General features: G+C 21.3%; 3 protein-coding genes across 3 annotated transcripts; 2 read left to right on the top strand and 1 right to left on the bottom strand.

Moving 5' to 3' along the window:
• Positions 1-6,273: 6,273 nt before the first annotated feature.
• TrAFT101_006470 (uncharacterized protein) lies at positions 6,274-7,326 on the bottom strand. Its single transcript, XM_024902182.2, has 2 exons — positions 7,068-7,326; positions 6,274-7,013 (listed from the first exon to the last, which is right to left on the bottom strand). Exons 1-2 carry the CDS (start codon positions 7,176-7,178, stop codon positions 6,438-6,440), a joined length of 687 nt encoding a protein of 228 aa, XP_024754875.2. The 5' UTR covers positions 7,179-7,326; the 3' UTR covers positions 6,274-6,437.
• A 708-nt stretch (positions 7,327-8,034) lies between these two features.
• On the top strand, positions 8,035-9,381 carry TrAFT101_006469 (uncharacterized protein; the record flags this gene model as incomplete). Its single annotated transcript, XM_066127780.1, has 5 exons — positions 8,035-8,326; positions 8,383-8,502; positions 8,558-8,785; positions 8,858-8,973; positions 9,316-9,381. 5 exons carry the CDS (start codon positions 8,035-8,037, stop codon positions 9,379-9,381), a joined length of 822 nt encoding a protein of 273 aa, XP_065983893.1.
• Positions 9,382-9,903: 522 nt separating this feature from the next.
• Positions 9,904-11,241, top strand: TrAFT101_006468 (uncharacterized protein). The gene is made up of 4 exons (XM_024904684.2): positions 9,904-10,361; positions 10,430-10,540; positions 10,600-10,724; positions 10,796-11,241. The coding sequence occupies exons 1-4, from the start codon at positions 9,965-9,967 to the stop codon at positions 11,054-11,056; spliced, it is 894 nt and encodes a 297-aa protein (XP_024754877.2). The 5' UTR covers positions 9,904-9,964; the 3' UTR covers positions 11,057-11,241.
• The last annotated feature ends 15,300 nt before the right edge of the window (positions 11,242-26,541 follow it).

The raw sequence follows: 26,541 nt of genomic DNA, 5'->3' as shown, positions 1-26,541 counted from the left end.
TCTTAAATTTAAATAAAAAAAAATAGTTTTAATTTAAATTAATATTTAATATTTTAATAAAATACTATAATATAAAATATATATTACTTTACTATTACTTTACTACTATTTTATTAAAAGTTAATATTTAATTTAGCATTAGCTTTTAATTTTTTTTTTTTTTTTTTTTAAAAAATCTAAATCTTTCTTTTTTAATAAATTATAAATAAATTACTTTTAATTAGCTAGTAGCTGGCTATAGCCTAGCTAATATATTTTTATAAATTTAAATTAAAAATTAAAATATAAATAGATTTTAAAATTTAATATTATATTATTAAATATTAATAGTAAATTTTTTTTAATTAACTAGGGGCTAGTTAATTATTATATATTTATTAAATTTTATATTTAATAAAATTTAATTTTTTAATTTAAGTATTTTTATTATTTAAATAGCCTTTTTATTTAATATAATAAAGGTATTTTTTATTATTATATTTATAAGTTATAATTTTTTTAATTTTATATGTTTTTTTTATTATAAAAGAGTTATTTAGCAGCAGGCTAGATTTTAGTTCTTTGCTATTATATAGTTTTAGATTTATAATATTAAATATATTATATATTTTAATTAAAAATAGTAAAGATAATTTATATATAAGGCTGCTATTATTAATAATTCCTTTAATTTAATAAAGTTTTATATATTTCTTTATTAACTTATAGGTTAGTTACTATAAGTTAAAGTATTTAATAAAAATAAAAACTTAATTATTAATTTTAAAGCTTTTATTTTAGTATTTATTATTATATTATTTTTAATATACTTTATTAGATTTTTATAGTATAGTAAAGGCTAATTTATATATATTTTTTAATAATTTTACTTTTTTAATTACTTTTTAATTTATATTAAAAAGTATAATTTCTATAATAAAGAAAGGATTTAAATAATATTCTAAAAGTAAAAATACTAAAAAGTAGCTATAAGTTAAATAAATAACTATATTATATATAAATTAAGTAAATAAAAGCTTTTTAGCTTAATTTAATTAATCTTTATTATAGTATGCCTATAAATAGTATTTTAAGTTTTAATTTTGCTTTTTTATTTAACTATTAGTTTAAGGGTAAAAAGCAGTGCTAAATTACCTTTTATAATTAAGAAAGTAATAGAAGCTTTACTAAAAGGCATTTATAAATATAGTTCTTTAATCTATAACTATACTTTATAGTATTTTATAAAAAATATATATATATTAAAAAAATTTATTAATAAATATATTATTAATTATATTCTTTATATATAAAATATATAAAAAGTATTTAATAAATTAATTTATAATTATAAAAATAGTATTATAATTATATTTTTTATATTAAATTTCTAGTAGGTTTATAATAAAATCTATAAAAATCTTTTACTATAATTAAATTAGCTATAGTAAAAATATTAACTTACTATATAGTAAATAATATCTAGCTTTTATAGTTTAATAAACTATATAAATATTAATATATATTTTTATATTTTATTTTATATTTTATTAAAAGAATATATTAGTTATTTTTTTAAATATTTTATTAACTCTTTAATGTTTAATAATTAAATTATTATAAAATAATATAAATATTTTTATTTATATATTATAAAAAATAAATATTTAATTTTAGTAATATAATAGCTTATTATTATTTATATATTAATATTATTGTAGTAATTTATTTATAAAATTAAGCTTATTAACTTTTACTTTTATAAGTTTTATAGTTTAAGTATTTTCTTTTTAAACTTTTTATAAAGTTTATAAAAGTATATAGCTAGCTTTTAATAATATTTTAGTATTTTTTTATTAAATTAAATCCTAGCTATTTACTTTAACTTTTTAAATAGCTTATTAAAAAAAAACTATTTATTTAATTATAATTAAAATTCTTTTAGCTAAAGGGGTTAATATTAATTATAACCTAATATTTAAGCAGTTTTTATTTATTAATATTTAAATTTTTAATACCTTTTATAATATATTTATAGTAGCTATATAAGCTTTTTTATTTTAAAATTACTATAAAAAAGCAAGTAAATAAGTAAAAGCTACCTTTTACTTTACTTTTTTATTTAATAAATTATATTTTTAAAATAATCTATCTGCAGGGTTAAATTTACTTAAGTATTATTTAATTTAAAAGTTAAATAATGCTAGGTATTATAAAGTATAAACTTATTTAATAATTAACTTTTTTTTATTAGTTAAATAGCTATAATTTAAATAGTTTATAATAATATATATTTTATTTTTTATATAAAAAAGGTAATATTTTTAAATTAAAAATATATAAGTTATAGCTAGTATTTTTATATTTAATATTATATAATTTAATTTATAATTTTATAATTTATATAATAAATAAATAATTAAATATTAAATACTTTACTATAACTATATAAATACTACATTAATAATAAATTTAAATATATTAGTTTTAATTTATATTAATGCTTTTAAGTTATAGTAAGCTAAAACTAGTTTTTTTAAAAACTTTTATTTTAGTTAATTAAATATAGCTAGCTTATTAAAATTTAATTTAAATATTACTTTTATTTTACTTTTTATTTTATTAATTAAAAGGGTTAAAATTTTATTATAGTTTTTAATAAATTTTTAATAAAAATTTATAAATTTTAAAAATAAAAGTATTTTATTAATATTATAAAATTATAGCTATTTAATAATATTTTTAATATAAATATACTTTATATATATTTTATTAAGTTAAATAATAAATTTAAAATAAAATATTAATATTATATAAAATTTATATTTCTAAAGGTTTATATATAACCTATATTACTATAGTTTTTTAAAACTATAGTTATATACTTTTTATATTTTACTAAATTACTACTATATATAAAAATATTATTTAAATATATTATATAAATAAAGTTAATAAGCCTTTATAAAATTAAATTAATATAACTTTAAAGAATTATAGAAGTATTTATAAGTTTAAAAAAGAAAACCTAGTATTTATAATAGCTATATTTATAGTAAAATATTATTTTATATTTATCTCCTTTATAAATATATATTTAATAATATATATTTTTTAAATTTAACTTTATATATATAAGTGCTTTTTAAGCTAATCTAGAATTTTATAAATTAAAGAAAAAGGTATTTAATTTTTATAAGTTATTTTATTTAAAATATAATAGTTAATATAAAATTATACCTTATTACCTTTTTTAAATATAAATAATACTAAAGCACTAAAGGGATTAATAAACCTTTTTATTTATTCTTTAAATAAAGTTATTTATATATACTTATAAAGTTTTTATAGCTTAAATTTTATTAAAATATAAATAAATCTTTAAAAAAGTAGTTTTTTTAATTTTAAGTTAATTAAATATATTAGTTTTTAAATAAAAGTTAATTTTACTATCTTTTTTAATAAAAATATATTTTTAAATTACTTATATTTAAATAGCAGTATAATAGCCTTATCTTTATTATTAACCTTTTATAAAATATTTTATTATAATTTATAATTTATTTTATTATTATTAAATATTATTAATTTTAATAAATTTATAATTATATATATTTAAGTAGTTTAATTTTATTTTCTAGTTTATTTCTTTAATATTATTAATTTAAAGCTATTTTTAATAAAAAAATAATATTAATAGTCTTTAGCTTATAAAATAATAAAATTTATTTTTTTAAACTATAGCCTTTTTAATAATATATTATTTATTATATTAGTAATATAAAAGTTAATTAATTATTTTTTTATAATTCTTTAGTTATTAATAAACTTTATTATTTTTATTATTTTTCTATATATTTTACTAATATTATTAAAAAAAATATCTTTTATTTACTATATTATAAATAATAAAAAAGGTAAGTTTTTAATAAATTTTATATTTAATAAATAAATATTACTTCTAGAGTTAAATATAGTATTTATATTTCTTTACCTGCTATTTAACTATAGCCTTATTAATCTTTATATAAAAAAGTTTTATAATAAATTTAAATAGCTTTTCTTTTCCTAGGCTTAATAAATATATTAAATTAGCTTTATATTAAGTCTAGTAGTAAAAGTATTTACTAGGTTTTTATATTTTTTAATAATATATTTACTACTTTAATATAATATATAATTTAATGCTTTATAGTTATTATAATAATAAACTCCTTTATATTTCTAATATATAAATATTTTTTTAAAGTATTTATTATTTTATAATAAAGTAATTATTAATTTTTTTTTTTATTTTAGCTTTTTTACTTTAATAAATACTTATAGTATATTATAGTATATAAAGTCTTAATTAAGTTTAATATTTTTAACTTTATTTTAGCTTTAGGCCTTTGCTTTTATATTTTTATTATATAATTTTATTTAAGTATTTACTTTTTTTTAAATAATTAAGGTTTTTTTTATTTTTAATAAATATTTAATAAAAAATTATTTAATTTTTATAGGTTTTAAAATAATAAAAAAAGCCTTTATTAAAATTATATTAAATTAATTTATAAATATAAAAAACTTTTTTTTTAATGCTTACTTAAGGTATTTTAGCTTTAAAAATATTGCTGTTATTTAAGTTTTTTTATTTTTAATATAAAAAGTATATTACTTTATATATTTAAAAAAAAATAATCTTAGGTTTTTAATATTTATTTATTTTATATTTTAATATTACTATATATTATTTATAAATCTATAGCTAGTAAACTAAATATTTTTTATATTATTTAAGTATTTTTATAAATATAAATAAAATATAAATTTTAATTAAATTTAATAATTTATAAGTTCTTGCTATAAAGCTTTATTAAATTTTAATATAAAGATATTATAAAAGCTTTTTAATAAAAAGCTTTTTATTAATTTATTAATAGCTTGCTTTTTTAATGCAGGGGCTTTAATATTTTCTTAAGTATAAAAAAATAAATCTTTTTTTTATTTTATAAAGTCTTTTATAGCTTATAATTTACATTTTTATAGCTAATTAGCTTCTATATTAAACTACTTCTGCAGGTTTTTTTTTTCTTTATTAGCTCTTAAAGTAAAAAAAAGCTTTTATATATTAATATTTACTTATATATTAAAGATAATAGATTTTAAGCTAGTAAATTGTAATATATATAAAGTACTTTTGCTTTAAGCTTTTATTTTAATTTTTATTAATTTTTTCTTTTTTTTATTAAAAAAAATAAAACTATTATAATTTAAATTTTATAAAAAAAGTAATAAAAGATTAAATAAAGCTAGGTGTATTTTTATTGCTAAATAGCTGCTAGATATTATTAAAAAACTATATTTATTTTTACTTTTTTTTTATTTTTATAAAAAAAAGTCTTTTTTTTTATACCTTTTTTTTTTATAGTAATTAGCTTTTATCTAATTATATTAGTCCTTTTATTTTATATCCTTAGCTGAAGACTTAAAGTTTATTAGTATAGCATGGAATATCTGTTTAAGCTTGGAGGACGATAGCTAGTTTCTAGCTAGTTGTATCCTAGCTTCTTTATTGCCTGATAAAAAAATATAAATTAAATAGTAAATAAATAAAATAATATATATATTTAAGTTTTATTTAATTTTATTTATAATTAATTTAGTGCTTATTACTTAAAATCTAGAGTATATTTAAAAACCAAAGCTTACAGCTAAATATAGTATTAATTATACTATTTTTCCTACTATAACCTGCTATAAGAATACTATATAAAAACTTATATAATTTAAATGCTAGTAAATACTTTAAAAGAAGATTTTAAAAAATAATAAAAATTATTATTATATAATTTAATAGCTTATTATTAATAGATAATTTTTTTATTATTTTATAAATTTATTTGAATTTAAGATTTATATTTGAAGTTAGCTAATATTTTGGTATAAATACATAATAAAAAAATCTCGTGTTCGCAGACTTTTGGCCACTAAGTGTAGCAATTAATCGGGCAGAAAAATTCACCGCTCTTATAAAGTAAAAAGAACCTGTTTTTTTAGTGTTTTCTTATAATTGTCGATACCAAAAAAATTGGAGTGATCTTGTCTTTTTTTATTCTAGGGAGGAAAAGGGAATTCTGGGGGACGCAGGACATGTCTTTTCTTCTTCTTTTTTCTTTTTGGTGCTTAAATAAGAAACACATATAATCAACTTCAACTAAAGGCTAGGTACAAGTGATTTAAATACCGAGTATCACGCCCGTACTCGGCCCCTCGATTATACTGCGCCAATGTACCTCAACGTCTTAAGATGTTGAAATGTCAGTATCAATCAATGGCAATAGCAAAAAAAAAAAAAAGAGGACGCAAGTATAGTAATCAATCTCTCTATTCTTTTTATATAGCCTAAACCTCCCTTCCTTGACGCTTACACTTAACCACCTATTATGGTTAGCAGTATCATATTTGTGTGACGTCTAGTTAGACTTGTTCTTTGAAGCCTTCGCCTTAGCAGCTTTCTCTTTGGCAGTAATTTGAGCTTCAGTATGATGGGGTTCACGCTTATCAGCCCAAGAACCGAACTCATCATCTGCAGGAACCTCATCACGAGCCTGGTTCTTCTTTCCACCTTTCTTTCCGCCCTTCTTCTTGGCGGCGGCCTCCTTGGCAGCAATCTGCGCCTCAGTGTGATGGGGCTCGCGCTTATCAGCCCAAGAGCCGAATTCATCATCAGGAGGAACTTCACTTGCTTCGCGGGCTTGGTTCTTCTTTCCACCCTTCTTCTTTCCACCCTTCTTCTTGGCAGCAGCTTCTTTAGCAGCAATTTGCGCCTCAGTGTGATGGGGCTCGCGCTTATCAGCCCAAGAGCCGAATTCATCATCAGGAGGAACTTCACTTGCTTCGCGGGCTTGGTTCTTCTTTCCACCTTTCTTTCCGCCCTTCTTCTTGGCGGCGGCCTCCTTGGCAGCAATCTGCGCCTCGGTGTGATGGCGAACCTCGAGCCCTGCAATCATAGAGCGCACGAACTTGGTAGCCAGAGTTGCACCGGAGCCCTAATGAACCTATTTAGTTTGGTAGGAATAATAGATATAATGAAAACTACTTACGATGTATCGTCGTTCCATGTCTGTAGATCCTGGCGCCAAGTGGCCGGAAGCAATAGGGGCCAAGCCAAACATGGCAAAAACCAGGGCATTAGTAAGTGAAGAGGGACGCATGGTGTATAAGAAGTGGAGGGTAATTCAAAATGGAAACGAATTGTAAGACAAGATGCAAAAAAAAGAAAAAAGCAAAAAGAGAGAGAGAGAGAGAACTGATTCAAAGAAGACTGTCCAGCAGCCAGGAAAGTGAAAGAAAGAAGAATGAAATGAAGAATGAGATACTGGATGCGAACCGGATTGCGAGGAATAGATGAATTGCAGGTGCTTTTATAATACTTGAGGAATATCGACCTATCTGCAGACGCTCTAGGAATAGGCGAACTAGCCCCACACCTCGGCTCAGGATATTATCAGAAACTTGGTTGAAACGGAAAGCCCATTAACTGTTTTCCAAAAATTCAAATGCGAGCGCTAATTGAAACCGACTATCAGTCTTGCTCCGAAATTTTAGATAGTCCTAGGCCAAGGTTGTAGGCATGCTATGGCAAAGCTCCAGTTTTAAGTTGGGGTTGCGCTAGGCGTACTAGGAAGTTACAGCCGTGCATCACAAGAAGCTGTGAAACTGCCGTATTCTAGACAGTAACGAAATACGAGCGATAATTCGGCTAGCGGTTTGAGAAGACGGTTGATCATTCTTTGGAAATGACTACCTAGTATCTAGCTTTCACACTTATAATTGAGATGAATTGATACTTACCATGAAAATACTCAAGCCTGTATCGCTAAAGTCCCCTTTACCCCTGCGTCACGTAACCAGCCTCCTAGGCTTAATAACGGCGTAGTCTTGGTACTCATTTATGAATTGAACAAAGTCAAATTCTCCAGTTGCGCATGGTACAATATATCCTTCTCTTTGTATTCATTCAGAACCTATAGGCAACTCTATTTACAACTCTCTTTCGTTTGCATTATCATGGCTTTCGAGTATCGATCTCTTGAAGTGGCTTTTCCTGGCGAGAAACCTACCCGTCTGTCATCGGAATCATCATCGACCTTGCAAGCAATCGACGATCTAGACTATCTATCTCACGATTCGGAGCTATGCTACCAATCTTCCTTCTGTGAAACAGCTTCCAGATGGGTGAAGTCTAAATGGCTATGGGCCGTTCATGCAGCTTTGCTGTTTACCTCATGTGGAATGCTCGTCATGACTATGATCATGAGATCATCAACTCTATATCATATTCGACAAGTTTCAGCCTGGTGTAGGTCATTAACATAACCTGATAAGACATTTCAAAGCAGCTGACAATATATACAGCACCTGCCGATGTTTCCGTCCAATACAGTCATGTTCGATATAACATTACGACTAAAGGTAATCCCTTTGTTGGCGCTGGGCCTGAAGTAGATAAAGCTTGGAGAGAAATTTCATATGACAGTAAGTGCGCGATCAGTCACTCAGTTCATAAACAAACTTGACAATTGCGTGAAAGTGGGCGACCAATGGATACCAAAACACGACATCTCGAAGTTGGATATGCCAGAGACTTCGCTTAAGGTCAACCATCCTATCACTGGAGAGGAGGGCTATAGAGTTGGTATGGAAGTTTTTCATCACTTGCACTGCTTAAACCTTCTGCGCCGCGTGACCTACAAGGATTACTATGAACCACTTGGTGGAGAGTTTGGCCATGGCCCAGAAGCCCTTCAAGCACATACAGGTATGTACATTGCTAATTTTGTCACAAGAAAAAGAAAGAAATATTGGATATGTTTGGCTTATAGATTTATAGATCACTGTATTGAAGTACTGCGTCAAAATATTCAGTGCAACGCAGACATCGGCTTGTTCACTTTCTATATGATCCCGGATGACCCTCTCGCTTGGCCTGAACTAAATTCGAAGCACGTTTGTCGGAATTTTGACAACGTACGCAGGTGGGCATTGGACCACTCCGTAGGAAACATGGAGGTGCTCGAGCAATAGGTGTGATTTTTTTTCTTCTCTTATGCTTTGTATAGATAGTATGCAAATAGCCTGATTTTACGTTAATGATATACTATTTTTTTTTTTTTTTTTTTTTTTTTTTTTTTTTTTTCATCCTTACGCGTGCACATCGCACTTGCCTTTATATTATTCTTGCTAGCTCCTAATGCTATTTGCAGAGCATCTGTTTTGACGACAAATTTTGTATTCCACTCGAACTTTTCGTAATCGTTAGGATAGCAGCCTAAGAATTCTCCGAGGTAGACGTTCATCTATCAGGCGAAGAATCTCAAGGAAGCTAAATCTCCTCACCTGAAGCTCGCTTGGTAACCGAGCTAAAGTTCACGATTAAGGTGGACTAGCAATCCACTCCCCACTAACCTGCAGCAGTTGTCAACTGGAGATGTGGGGCCTCGTCTTAATGGTTTTATGGTTAGCACACGGTTGCCACTATCTTGAAACCTATGTAGTTCGGTGTTGAGTCAGCTAAAGGCCCCGTGAGGAGCGTTGCATCGACCCCTTTCGTGCAGAGTTAAAACAGAAACTACTTAGCTTGCCTACCAAACATTAGTTTGACTAATGCTATAGCCAGGCACGAGTCTTCGCTCTTCGCGAATAAGGGATAATTTCGTCATATTGTACCTCATTCAAAATGGATTCTTGTCGCATCAAACGTTGAAAGTTCGAGCTACGGGTTAAAGGGGGGGAGGGGGAGACTATCAAACCCTACATAGCTCACTTTTGTCTGGCATGCGACTCTTCCTTCTTCTCACGCCTCCTGACAAAATTGCCTATCTTCTGCCGGTTCAGAGGAAATTGTACTTTGTTTTCTTCTTCTATTCTTGTTTTTATTATCGTGTGGCTTACTTTTTAACACATTATAATCATTTACTCTAATCATCATTCATCTAATATGGCATTCTCTCAAAAATACTCAAAACTCAAAGGAGGCCACGGTTTTCAAGAGGGTGAAGATGTTGACTTGGAAGATAATGCATCTGACTTAACTAAATTTTCCTCGACCGTTGAAACGTTGGACAAAGCAGAGCTTCTGCCTTATCGAGATGATACAAGTGAATCGGCATCATGTTCTCCAGCACAGCAACTGAGAGGGAACCGATTCAATATGCCCTCCATTTTTTGGACATGGCTACGATGGGCAGTGATTGTTATATTACAGACTACTCTTATTATAATGATCTTCTTAAAACACGACAACAACAGACAGCCAACCAACGATCTTCAACAGATTAGCGGTAGCGATCAATTCATTGAGACAGGCGGCGACATTAATGGACTCTACAAGGCTTGTACGCACCACTGATTCTGCTTTTATTTACCACCTGAAGGTTCTTTGTCTAACCTAACTATTCAATAGTATCGCACACGTACACATTGCTTAAGCCCGAAGAAGACAAATATGTTCCTAACATGACATCTAATGATAATCGAATGGAGATCCGAAAAAACTGGGATATGTTAATGCCGCGTACGTGGCAACCACCTCGTTTTTCGTACTATAAGAAATTATACTAACAATTGTTCTAGTTGGAAGTGGAAGTGTTTTAATTCCTGATTATTTGGATCACCCTTTGCTTGGAAAACCTATTACCGACGACCCCATTCGTTCAGGACCGTTGTTTGAGGCGTCATGGACACATGCACTACACTGCGTGAGCAATTACACTACATAACATCCCTCATTAGCTCTATATCACTAACCAACGTTTTTAACATCTTCAAGTTATACTACAGTGTAGACAGTTATCACCAATTGATACTTAATGGACCCAGTGAAGACGACAACCCAAAGCATGCAGCCCATTGTTTCGAGTATCTTCGGAACAGCATTCTCTGCAACCTTGACATGACTCTAGAGGGATCTATGTCAACGCCAGATGATAAAGAAAGAGGACAACCTCATGTTTGCCGCAATCGACAAGAAGCTATCTCTTGGATTGAAGCTCGAAGAATGGACGATGCACAAGATATTGTTGGCCCTTAAAAGGTGTGGCCTAATGTTATATATATTTTAACCACAGTATATACTGCTATGTTTCTGTTATTTATTCTATAGAGTGTGGATTTAGAGTACCTTCATTCAGTTGATTAGCTTCTCGCTCTGCTTGTTGGCTCGACTGTGTTTTTTAATACTCTAGGCTCAAAATTTGGGGCAATTCAGATAGGATCACCTTATACTCGAATAGCAAAGTATATACTATGTATAATTGGCGCACAAATAATTGGCGCACAAATGTAGGTATATACTTTTATTACATACATAAAAGTTTTGGCAAAAAATATTATAAGACTACCGTATAGGTAATAGTAAATAAGGACTGTATTATAGCATGGCGCTATACCTGTCACGGCCCAAATACTTATGGTTACAACGGGCTTACTGGGTAGGCCAGAATGAATTAACTATAATCTGCTAACTAATTAGATATTACTTGATGGAGTCTATTACTAAATACATTAAGTATAACTTAATTAACTTAATTATTAAGTTTATTAAAAATATTTAGCTAACTAAATATATAAATTTAAATTTTTATATTTATTTAAATAATTTAAATAACTAGTTATTAATATAGTTTTATATTTATAAATTAAAAAATACTTTTAATTTTTATTAGTAATTATTATTATAATATTATTGCCTATAGGTTTTTTAATTTATTTACTAATATAAACCTAAAGAATTTATTTTAGGTTTATTTTTTAAAAATTTATTTTATATTAACTATTTAATATATAGTTTATTATATATTAATAACTTTTATTTAAATAATTACTAAATCTATAAGTAATATTAAAATAAATTGTTACAACCCAACACTTAAGGTTGCAATAATAGGCCTACTAGGTAGGCATAAATAAATTAACTCTAATCCATTAACTAATTATAGACCACTCAATAAAATCTATTATTAAATACACCAAGTGCAACTTAATAAACTTAACTATTAAATATATTAAAGACATTTAGCTAACTAAATATATAAATTTATTTCTTATGCTTCCTTTAAATAACTTAAATAATTAGTTATTAATATAATTTTATATTTATAGATTAAAAAGTACTTTTAATCTCTATTAATAACTATTATTATAATATTATTACCTATAGGTTTTTTAACCCATTTGCTAATATAAACTTAAAGAACTGTTACAACCCAACTCTTATGGTCGCAACCATAGGCCTACCGGGTAGGCATCGCCGGATTAACTTAGGCCCGGCGCATCAATTAGCAATAGGTCAATATAAATCATATTCAATTTATCTTAATATATACTTAAAATCAATAAAAATTAACATTAATCTATTACAATTTAAAAATACTAACTAAATATATAAATTTACTTCTTATACTTATTTAAATAACTTAAATAGCCAGTTATTAATATAGTTTTATATCTATAAATTAAAAAGCACTCCTAATCCTTATTAATAACTATTATTATAATATTATTGCCTATAGGTTTTTTAACCCATCCTTTAACATAAACCTAAAGAACTTATTCTAGGTTTATCCTTTAAGAATCTACCCTATACTAACTATCTAATATATAGTTTATTATATATTAATAACTTTTATTTAAATAGTTACTAAACCTACAGGCAATAATAGAAATATAGCAGGTAATAGTTAGCAAAGAACTACTTTTATATATAAAGAAACTTAAGAATAACATCTACTACTTACTCTAGAGTAAATAGCAATTAATTTACTTCTTTTATAAATTAAAAAACTAAAGAATTAACTAAAGAATAAAAAAAAAAAAAAAAAAAAAAATCCTTAAGCTTAAGCAACCTAATAACTTTAATAAAGATACTTTAAAGATAAATAAATTCTTTGCTAAACTAAATATTTATTTTAGCTATTTTTTAACTAACCTAGGAGATAATAAAAACCAAGTCCTTTTTACAGCTAACTGCCTTATAGAAACTGCTATTAAATAGTTTAGGCCTATTCTAATAGACTATAATGCTATAAAGGAAGAACCTATTAAAATAAAGATTTAAATAAGCAAGATTTTTAATAATTATAAAACTTTTAAAGATTAATTAAAAAAATCCTTTAAAACTATAAATAAAAAATAGAAAGTAAAAAAAGAACTTAAGTTCTTATAATAAAAAAAAGCCTTATTTAAGTATACTACTATCTTTTTATACCTACTAACTAAAATTAACTAAACTAAGGAAATAAAAAAAAAAGTTTACTATAATAGCATTAAATTTAAAGTTAAAGATAAATTATTTAAAGAAAATTAAAGTAAAATTAAATTTATTAAATATACCTAAAAGGCTATTAATATTAATAACTATAACTTTAAAAGGAATTAAAAATATAAACTAAAGAAATATAGTTATTAATTAACCTTTTAATAAAAATCTTAATACTATATAAACTAAAGCAAAAAATAAAAAAAATATATTATAAAAGATAATAAAACTTAACCTAAATAAATAAACTTTAATATTATTAAAGTAATTAAGTTTAAAAGAAAATGCTATTTTTATAATAAGCTAGGCTATAAAAAAGTATATTACTACTTTAAGAAAAAGCAAAAAGAAAATAGAAAAAGCCTTAAATAAAATAATAAAGCTAATAAAGCTTAAATAAATACTATTATTAAACTACCTTACAACAGCCTTAGTTAAACTGCCTATTATAATAATATATATTTTATATATAAAAGTAATAAAAATAAATTAAAATACTACTTAAAAAAGCTAAAAAAAGCAAAATCTTAAAAGAAAGTTAAAATTAATACTTTAACCTTCTATAAGCTATTTAACAGTAAAGATTTAAATTTTAATATAAAATTAATTTATAAATACTATAAATTTATTAATATTACTTATAAATATAAAAAAAAGCAAGCAGTAATTTAAAAAGAAAACTATAACTATAATAATTATTATTTATAAAACTTTAACTATAAATACTAAAGATGCTTAAACTGCAGATCTATAGAAAAATATTAATATAATTATAAAAAAGAATAATAATAAAATATAAAAGCTATATATAAACTCTTTAAAAAAGAAAATAAATTAATTAAAAAATACCTTAAGAAATAAAAAAAAGCATAATCTATATAGGAATAGAAACTTTTAAATAAAGAAACTAATGAAAATAAAATTATTTATAATAAAAGCAAAAGAATCTATAAGTATAGTTTTTATAAAATTAATAAAAAGCATTAGCAGTAGATTAACACCCTTCTAAACATATACCCCTTTATAAAATATAAAGTTACCTTTAAAAATATATATAATAGCAATAATATTAATAATAATAAATATTATTAATGCAGTTCTTAAAAACTATAATATAATAAAACTTACCTAAAGTTTAATAAAAAAATATATAAATGCCTATAATACTATTTATAAAATATAAACTATTATTATAAAAAACTATAAAGATTAAATAAATTAATTTTATTTTATATATATTAATATAACCTTTATTACTCTTAAGACCTTAATTATAACTGCAAAAGATATAATATTTATAAATTAATAGATAAAGAATATAACTATATATATATCTTAAAAGCATAAGCAAAAGAAAAAGAAAAATAAAAAAAAAAATAATAATATCTTAAGGAATATTTACTATAAAAGATAAGTTTAAAATAAGCATAAGAATAAATAAAGGCTATTAAATTAAACCTTAAAAATACCTATACCTGCGCTTTAATTTATAATATTTTTAATGCTTTTAATAAAAATTATAAAAAATATTACTAAAAAGAATATAATAATATATATTGCTAAATATATATACTTAATAAATTAATAGATTAATAAAGCAAGTAATTAAAGAAAGTTAAAGTATAAAATTGCTTAATAGACTACTTTTTAGACTATAATATATAATACTGCAGAAAACACTATAAAAAGAAACACTAGTTTTATTAAATAACTTAAAAACTTTTATAAAGAAACTATAACTTTAATAATTACTTAAATAAAGAATAAAAAAATAAAACCTTAATTAAAAAATATTATTAAATAATTAAAAAATAAAATAATTAAATTAAATACTAATAGTATAAGAAATATTAATTTAAGATATAGTAAGAAAGCCCTTTAAATATAATTATTATTAACTTAATTAAAATATTTAAGAAAAAGCTAATAATTAATAGATATTTAAACCAGTAATTAGTTAAAATCTATATAGACAGCGGTTTAAATTACAACCTGATTGCTAACAGCCTGGTAGACTAGCTTAAGATACTATATATTATTAAAAAGATATTATTAATTATCTTTAGCATTACAAGTATAAATATAGAAATAATTATTATCTATAAAACTAATTATCTCCTTATAACAGTTGCTAATTAAACTAAAAATATTAAGTTTAATATATTAGATCTATAAGACTATAATATTTTACTAGAATACCTATAGTTAAAAAAATATAACCTTAAGATTAATTAAAAAATAAAAGAAATAACTTAAGAAGAAGATATTTCTTTAAAGTTATAACTAGGCCAGGAAGGGGGCAAGGAAAGTAAAAATATATTTATAAATCTATAACTAAAACCTCCTGCATAATTAAAAAAAAAAAAATAAAATAAAAAAAATAAAGCTAAGAAAATAAAAATATATAAAAAAGTTAAATTTAACTTTAAAAAATTACTAATACTACTATAATATAATAATTAATAATAAAAAGTAAAAATTATATAAATTAATAAAATTATTATTAAATATTATATAAAACTAGCTAAATTTAATATAATACTAGCAAAAGTAAAAAAATAAGCTAAAGTTAATAAAGATAAGCCTTTAGCTAAAATACTATAATAATATTAAAAGTATAAAAAATTATACTAGTAAATACTTAAAGAAAGATTACTACCTTACTTAAAATAGAATTATAAAATTATTTTTAAAAATAAAACTTTACTAAAGCTTTATAAAATCTATAATTTTAATAAAATTAAGTTTAAAATACTTAAAGAATAGCTATAAATATAATTAAATAAAAGATATATTAAAGTATTAAACTCTTCAGCAGAGTACTTTATTATTTTTATACTTAAGAAAAATAAAAAGCTTTATTTAATTATTAACTACTAATAGTTTAATAAAATAATTATTAAAAATAAAATGCCTTTACTATTAATTACTAAAATTAAAGAAAGATTATAAAGCATAAACTAGTTTATAGCCCTAGATTTTATAAAAGCTTATAAACTTATAAAAATAAAAGAAGAATATAAATAAATACCTGCCTTTAAAATAAAATATAAACTATTTAAATATTTAATTATACTATAAAAACTTATAAATACACTAGCATTATTTTAAAAGAAAATTAACTTTATTTTTAAAGAATACTTAAATAACTTTATAGTAGCTTATATTAATAATATTTTAATTTTCTTAAAAATATTAAAAAAATATAAGGAATATATCTATAAGGTATTATAGAAACTATAAGATATTAAACTTTTTATTAACCTAAATAAATACTAATTTTATATATAATAAGTTAAGTTTTTTAAATATATTATTATATTAAAAAAAGTTTAAATAAATTTAAATAAAGTTACTGCTATTTAAAATTAAAAACTCCTAAAAACCTATAAAAAATTATAAAGTTTTTTAAAACTTACTAACTATTATTAAAGATTTATTTAAAGATATAATAAAATTATAAAACTATTAACTAATATTACTTAACTTAAAGAAAATAAAAAAAGCAAAAAAAAATAAAAAAATAAAAAACTATTTTAAACTAATAAAATAAAGTTAGCATTCTAGAAACTTAAGAATACTATTATTAATAAACTAATACTTACTATATATAACCTAAATAAGCCTATTAAAATTAAAACAGATGCTTTTAACTTTACTTTAAAAAGAACCTTAGGGTAATAAAATAAAAACAGAAGACTTAAGCCAGTAGCCTTCTTTTTTAAAAAACTATATAGTCTAGAACTAAAATATTTTATTTATAATAAAGAATTCTTAGTAATTATTAAAGTATTTAAAAAATAGCAATATTATTATCTAAGAAATAAATATAGAATTAAAGTCTATATTAATTACTAAAATATATTTTACTTTATAACTATACAATAACTCTTTATATAATAAATTTATTATTTTAAGTTTTTAATAGACTTTAACTATAAAATCATCTACTGTAAAAAAATAAAAAATAGAAAAGCCAATGCCTTAAGTTAAAAAGAAAAATATTTTAAAGAAATTCTTAAATTTAAAGTATAAATCCTACATAAAAATAATTAAAGAAATTATAAATAAATTAAAATTAATACTTTATTTATTATAGAAGAATATAACTTTATTTTTAATAAAATTAAAGATTAAATTAAGGATTAGTAATTAAAATAGTTTTTTAAAGAAGTAACTATAATTAATAGACTTTTAAAATAAAGCAAATAAATTTAAGTACTAGAGGAACTGCAATTAAAAGTAATTTAAGATATTTATTAAAGCATAATTGCAGCAGTATATTAAGGTATATAAACTACCTACAACTATATATTATACTATTACTATTTTAAAAGACTTAAATAAAAAGTTAAAGAAGTTATTAAAAAATATAATATATATAAGAAAATAAAAGATAAATAACATTGGCTATATAGGAAATTATAATCTATTCTAGTTCTTAAATAGAATTAATATACTGTTATATTTAACTATATTACTAATTTACTAAGGTTAAAGGAATTATTAATTAATATAGTTTATAATAGTATTTTTATAGTAGTAAATAAGCTCTTTAAGCAAGCCTACTTTTTATTATATAAGAAATCCTATACTATAAACGATTTAATATATCTTTACATAAGGTATATATTTATAAAATATAAATTACTAACAGAAATTATATTAAATAAAGAAAATACCTTTGCTTTTAAGTTTTAGCAAGAGTTAATAGCTAAATTTAGTATTTATTATAAGCTAAGCACTGCATACTACTTATAAATAAATAGCTAAACAAAAAAAATAAATTAAGTTATTAAAGTATATTTATAATACTATATTAACCTTATATAAAATAATTAAGTAGAAAAGCTTCTTGCAGTATAAAATTAATATAATAGCTTTATTTTAAAGTCTACAGAAGTTATACTATTCTATATTAATTATAGATTTATACTAAAAGCCTATAAACTACTTTATAATAGTCTAAATACAGAAAATGCTTAAATTTTAACTAAAAATATAATTTAATTATAAGAAAAACTTAAAGAATAACTTAAGTTTATTTAAAATTATATAAAATAATAAGCTAACTATATAAAAATTAAAGGATTAACCCTTTAGGAGGGGGATATAGCCTATTTACTACAGTATTTATATAATAAAAAATTACTAAACATTAAAATAAATTAGCTAAGTAATAAACTAGATTTTAAAAAACTTAAACTATTTAAAATTTTAAAAAAAATTAAAGAAGTTAACTATAAGTTAGATCTACTTAATAACATAAAGCTAAAAACAGTTATTTTTTATATTTTACTACTAAAAAAAGCATTAGTAAATAAAGAAATAGATAAATTAATTATAGATAAAATTATTATTTAGGATAAAGAAAAAGAATATAAAATTAATAAAATAACTTATATATAAATAAATAAAAAGATAAATAACTAAGAATATTTTATAAGATAAAAAGGATATAATTTATCTAAAGACTTATAGATTCCTAAGAAAGAATTTAAAAAAAACACTCAGGCAATCCTGCAGGAATACCACCAGTCTTTAAAGATAAAAATAGCAATAGGTTTAAATTAAACGCAGACTAATTAATAACATTAATAGACTGGGACAGACTAATAAAGTTAGGCGCTGCTAAAGCAGCCTAATAAGCAGCCTCTATAGCTTCCCTCTCCTTACGCTTAATGCACTTTAATTCCTTTAAATTATTAATACTATAGGAAATAGCTTATGCTGCTTTTTCTTTTTAATCCTTATACTGCTTATAAAAATAAATAATCTTAGCCATTAGGCGCATTGCCTCCTTTTCAGCAGCCTTAACTTTATTATCTAACTAATCCCAGCAATAGGAAATTTATAATAATTACTAAATAATAAAAAAAGCCTTATAATAAGATTTATAATCTTTTATATATTTAAAACAGTAACTTAAATCTTTTACTAAAGCAAGGCATTAAATACCTTTTTTTTTATATAAATAATAAAGCTTTATTTTAATAAGATAAAAAAGAATAAATGCAGTAAATACTATACTTTTATTAACTTTCTTTTATTTTTAAAAATTAAGAATTTTAAATTTTTAAATATAGTAAAATATAATAAATACTAGAAGAAAAATATAGAAAAGGAAAATAATTTATTAAGGAAGGATATAGATATTTATATACTAAATAACTAGGTTTTAAGGATAAGACTAATAAAGGGGGAGTATTATATTACAACCTAACTCTTATAGTCGCAACCATAGGCCTACTGGGTAGGCATTGCTAGATTAACTTAGGCCCAGTACATTAATCAGCAATAGGTTAACATAAATTATATTTAATCTATCTTAATGCATACTTAAGATTAATAAAAATTAACATTAATCTATTACAATCTAGAAATACTAACTAAATATATAAGTTTACTTCTTATGCTTATTTAAATAACTTAAATAGCCAGTTATTAATACAGTTTTATACCTATAGATTAAAAAGTACTCCCAATCCCTACTGATGACTATTATTATAATATCATTGCCTATAGGTTTTTTAACCTATCCTCTAACATAAACCTAAAGAACTTATTTTAGGTTTATCCCTTAGGAATCTACCCTATACTAACTATCTAGTGTACGGTTCGTTACAAGAACTTATTCTAGGTTTATTCCTTAAGAATCTACCTTATATTAACTATCTAGTAAACAGTTAGTTATATATTAATAACTCTTGTTTAAATAGTTACTAGACTTATAGGCAATAATAAAAATATAGCAGGCAATAGTTAATAAAGAATTACTTTTATATATAAGAAAACTTAAGAATAATATTTATTACTTACTCTAAAGTAAATAATAATTAATTTACTTTTTTTATAAATTAAAAAATTAAAGAATTAACTAAAGAATAAAAAAAAAGAAAAAAAAAAAATCCTTAAGCTTAAATAACTTAATAACTTTAATAAAGATACTTTAAAAATAAATAAATTTTTTATTAAATTAAATATTTATTTTAGCTATTTTTTAATTAACTTAAGAGATAATAAAGATTAAGTCCTTTTTGCAGTTAATTACTTTATAGAAACTGCTGCTAAATAGTTTAGGTTTATTTTAATAAACTATAATGCTATAAAGGAAGAACTTTATTACAACCTAACACTTAAGGTTACAACAATGGGCCTACTGGGTAGGCATAAATAAATTAACTATAATCCATTAACTAATTATAGACCACTTAATAAAATCTATTATTAAGTACATTAAGTGCAACTTAATAAACTTAACTATTAAATACATTAAGGACATCCAGTTAACTAAATATATAAGTTATTTCTTATGCTCCTTTTAAATAACTTAAATAGCCAGTTATTAATATAGTTTTATATCTATAAATTAAAAAGCACCTTTAATCTCTACTAATAACTATTATTATAATATTATTGCCTATAGGTTTCTTAACCTATTCTCTAATATAAACCTAAAAAACTTATTTTAGATTTATTCTTTAAAAATCTACCCTATATTAACTATTTAATATATAGTTTATTATATATTAATAACTTTTATTTAAATAGTTACTAGATCTATAGGCAATAATAGAAATATAGAAGGCAATGGTTAATAAAGAATTACTTTTATATATAAAGAAACTTAAGAATAATATTTATTACTTACTTTAAAGTAAACAGTAATTAATCTACTTCTTTTATAAATTAAAAAACTAAAGAATTAATTAAAAAATAAAAAAAAAAAAAAAAAAGAAATCCTTAGGCTTAAGTAACTTAATAACTTTAATAAAAATACCTTAAGGATAAATAAATTCTTTATTAAACTAGATATTTATTTTAGCTACTTTTTAATTAATTTAGAAGATAATAAAAACTAAGTTCTTTTTATAGTTAACTGCCTTATAGAAACTGCTGCTAAATAGTTTAGATCTATTTTAATAAACTATAATATTATAAAGGAAAAACCTGCTAAAATAAAGACCTAGATAAATAAGATTTTTAATAATTATAAAACCTTTAAAGATTAACTAAAAAAATCCTTTAGAATTATAAATAAAAAATAAAAAGTAAAAAGAGAACTTAGGTTCTTATAATAGAAAGAAGCTTTATTTAAGTATATTATTATTTTTTTATGCCTGCTTACTAAAGTTAACTAGATTAAGGAAATAAAGAAAGAAGTTTACTATAATAGCATTAAGTCTAAAGTTAAAGATAAATTATTTAAGGAAAATTAAAGTAAAATTAAATTTATTAAATATATTTAAAAGGCTATTAATATTAATAACTATAACTTTAAAAAAAGCTAAGAATATAAACTAAAGAAATATAATTATTAATTAACCTCTTAATAAAAATTTTAATATTATATAAACTAAAGCAAAAAATAAAAAAAATATATTATAAAAGATAATAAAACCTAATTTAAATAAATAAACTTTAATATTATTAAAGTAATTAAGTTTAAAGGAAAATACTATTTTTATAGTAAGCTAGGCTATAAAAAAGTATATTATTACTTTAAAAAAAAGTAAAAAAAAAATAAAAAAAACCCTAAATAAAATAATAAAGCTAATAAAGCTTAAATAAATACTATTATTAAATTACCTTACAACAGCCTTAGTTAAACTGCCTGTTATAATAATGCATGCTTTATATATAAAAGTAATAAAGATAAATTAAAACACTATTTAAAAAAGCTAAAAAAAGTAAAATTTTAAAAGAAAGTTAAAATTAATACTTTAACCTTTTATAAGCTATTTAGTAGTAAAGATTTAAATTTTAATATAAAATTAATTTATAAATACTATAAATTTACTAATATTATTTATAAATATAAAGGAAAGCAAGCAGTAATTTAAAAAGAAAATTATAACTATAATAATTATTATTTATAAAACTTTAACTATAAATACTAAAGATGCCTAGACTGTAGATTTATAAAAGGATATTAATATAATTATAAAGGAGAATAGTAATAAAATATAAAAGCTATATATAAACTCTTTAAAGAAGAAGATAAATTAATTAAAGAATACTTTAAAGAATAAGAAAAAGTATAATTTATATAAAAACAGGAACTTTTAAATAAAAAAACTAATAAAGATAAAATTATCTATAATAAAAGTAAAAGAATCTATAAGTATAGTTTCTATAAAATTAATAAAAAGCATTAGCAGTAAATTATTACCCTTTTAAATATATACCCCTTTGTAAAATATAAAGTTACCTTTAAAAATATATATAATAGTAATAATATTAATAATAATAAATATTATTAATATAGTTTTTAAGAACTATAATATAATAAAACTTACTTAAAGTTTAATAGAAAAAAGTATAAATGCCTATAATATTATTTATAAAATATAAACTACTATTATAAAAAACTATAAAGGTTAAATAGATTAGTTTTATTTTATATATATTAATATAACCTCTATTACTTCTAGGACTTTAATTATAACTGCAAAGGATATAATATTTATAAATTAATAAATAAAGAATATAACTGCATGTATGTTTTAGAAGCAAGAGCAGAAGAAGAAGAAAAATAAAAAGAAAGATAATAATATCTTAAGGAACACCCACTATAAAAGATAAGTTTAAAATAAGCATAAGGATAAATAAAGGCTATTAAACTAAACCTTAAAAATACCTATACTTATGCTTTAATTTATAATATTTTTAATGCTTTTAATAAAAATTATAGAAAATACTACTAGAAAGAATATAATAATATATATTATTAAATATATATACTTAATAAATTAGTAAACTAATAGAGCAAGTAATTAAAAAGAGTTAAAGTATAAAATTGCTTAATAGACTACTTTCTAGACTATAACCTATAATACTATAAAAAATACTATAAGAAAAAACACTAGTTTTACTAATTAACTTAAAAACTCTTATAAAAAAACTATAACTTTAATAACTACTTAAATAAAAAATAAAAAAATAAAACCTTAATTAAAAAATACTATTAAATAATTAAAGAATAAAATAACTAAATTAAATACTAATAGTATAAGAAATATTAATTTAAGATATAGTAAAAAAGCCCTCTGGATATAATTACTATTAACTTAATTAAAATATTTAAAAAAAAGCTAGTAATTAATAAATATTTAAACTAGTAATTAATTAAGATTTATATAAATAGCAGTTTAGATTATAATTTAATTGCTAATAGCCTGGTAGACTGGCTTAGAATATTATATATTGTTAAAAAAACATTACTGGTTGTTTTTAGTATTATAAGCATAAATATAAAAATAACTATTACCTATAAGACTAATTATTTCTTTATAATAGTTATTAATTAAACTAAAGATATTAAATTTAATATACTAGATCTATAAAACTATAATATTTTATTAAAATACCTATAGTTAGAAAAATATAACCCTATAATTAACTAAAAGATAAAAGAAATAACTTAAGAAGAAAATGCCTCCTTAAAGTTATAACTAGGCCAGGAAAGGGATAAAAAAAGCAAAGATATACTTATAGACCTATAACTAAAACCTCCTGTATAATTTAAAAAAAAGAAATAAAATAAAAAAGATAAAGCTAAGAAAATAAAAATATATAAGAAAGTTAAATTTAACCTTAAAAAATTATTAATACTACTATAATATAATAATTAATAATAAAAAGTAAAAATTATATAAATTAATAAAATTATTACTAAATATTGCATAAAACTAGCTAAACTTAATATAGTGCTAGCAAAAGTAAAAAAATAATCTAAAGCTAATAAAGATAAGCCTTTAGCTAAAATACTATAATAATATTAAAAGTATAAAAAATTATATTAGCAAGTACTTAAAGAAAGACTACTACCTTACTTAAAATAAAACTATAAAATTATTCTTAAAAATAAAATTTTACTAAAACTCTATAAAATCTATAATTTTAATAAAACTAAGCTTAAAATACTTAAAGAATAGCTATAAATATAATTAAATAAAGAATACATTAAAGTGTTAAACTCCCTAGCAGGGTACTTTATTATCTTTATTTTAAAGAAAAATAAAAAGCTTTATTTAGTTATTAACTATAGACAGCTTAATAAAATAACTATTAAAAATAAAATACTTTTACTACTAATTACTAAGATTAGGGAAAGACTATAAGGCATGAACTAGTTTATAGCTCTAGATCTTACAGAAGCCTATAAACTTATAAGAATAAAGGAAGGACATGAATGGATGACTGCCTTTAAAACAAAATATAGACTGGGACAGGCCGACAGAAGAACTAGGCGCCAAGGCAGCCTGGCAAGCGGCCTCTGCTTTACATTTCTTACGCTTAACCCGCTCTAACTCTTCTAAATTATTAATCCCCTGCTTAATAGCTCTTTTTATTTTTTTAGACTATTTTTTCTTTTAAGTATAAAGATACTTTATATATACACCAGCCTTTAACCAAGCCTCCTCTGCCCTCTTTAATTTAAAGTTAAAATTAATACTTTTAGTTGCTATTTTTTAAAGCTAAAATATAAAAAAACTAAAAGCTTTATAATTTAACTATTAATAATAAATATACTGCAAGTAATATAAAGAATTCTTTTTAAAAGTAAGATATTTATAACTATACTTTTTATAATAAAGATAAAGCTTTATAACTAATAGTATAAGTAAAATAAAATGTTTAAGTATATTATGCTGTAAAACCTAAGAAAACTTAAAATACTTGCGCTTACTGCTAGCTATTTTATTAGCTAAAAAATTAAAAGAATAAAGAAAGTAAAAATTAATATTTATAAATAGTAGGGAAAGTATAGGTTTAAAAATAAGGTCTTAAGGATAAGACTAATAAAAAGGGAGTATTATATTATAACTTAATACTTAAAGTTATAATAATAGGCCTACTGGGTAAGCATAAATAAATTAACTATAATTTATTAATTAATTATAAACTACTTAATAAAATCTATTATTAAATATATTAAGTATAACTTAATAAACTTAACTATTAAATATATTAAAGACATTCAGCTAACTAGATATATAAATTACTTCTTATATTTCTTTTAAATAATTTAAATAGTTAATTATTAATATAGTTTTATACCTATAGATTAAAAAGCACCTTTAATCCTTACTGATAACTATTATTATAATATTATTGCCTATAGGTTTTTTAACCCATTCTCTAACATAAACCTAAAGAACTTATTCTAGGTTTATCCCTTAGGAATCTACCCTATACTAACTATCTAGTGTATGGTTTATTACAAACTTATTAAAATAAAAATTTAAATAAATAAGATTTTTAATAATTATAAAACCTTTAAAAATTAATTAAAAAAATTCTTTAAAACTATAAATAAAAAATAAAAAGTAAAAAAAAAACTTAGGTTTTTATAATAAAAAAAAGCTTTATTTAAATATACTATTACTTTTTTATGCCTGTTTATTAAAGTTAATTAAACTAAAGAAATAAAAGAAAAAGTCTATTATAATAGTATTAAGCCTAAAGTTAAAGATAAATTATTTAAGAAAAATTAAAGTAAAATTAAATTTATTAAATATATTTAAAAGGCTATTAATATTAATAACTATAACTTTAAAAGAAGCTAAAAATATAAACTAGAGAAATATAGCTATTAATTAACTTTTTAATAGAAATTTTAATATTATATAAATTAAGGTAAAAAATAAAAAGAATATATTATAAAAGATAATAGAACCTAACTAAGATAAATAAACTTTAATATTATTAAAGTAATTAAGTTTAAAGGAAAATGCTATTTTTACAGTAAACTAGGCTATAAAAAAGTATATTGCTACTTTAAAAAAAAGCAAGAAGGAAATAGGAAGAGCTTTAAATAGAATAATAAGGCTAATAAAGCTTAAATAAATACTATTATTAAACTACCTTATAACAGCCTTAGTTAGACTGCCTGCTATAATAATGCATGCCTTATATATAGAAGTAATAAAAATAAATTAAGATACTACTTAAAAAAGCTAAAGAAGGCTAAACTATAGAAAAAAGTTAAAATTAATACTTTAACCTCCTATAAACCACTTAGCAAAGACTTAAACTTTAGCATAAAATTAATTTATAAATACTGTAAATCTACTAATACTACTTATAAATATAATAAAAAATAAGCAGTAATTTAAAAAGAAAACTATAACTATAATAACTATTATTTATAAAACCTTAACTATAAATGCTAAAGATACCTAGACTATAGATCTATAGAAGGATATTAATATAATTGCAAAGGCAAATAGTAATAAAATATAAAAGCTATATAT

This window comes from Trichoderma asperellum, chromosome 4 (assembly GCF_020647865.1).
Source record: "Trichoderma asperellum chromosome 4, complete sequence".
NCBI lineage: Eukaryota > Fungi > Ascomycota > Sordariomycetes > Hypocreales > Hypocreaceae > Trichoderma > Trichoderma asperellum.
This window is presented reverse-complemented; position numbering and strand designations above follow the sequence as displayed.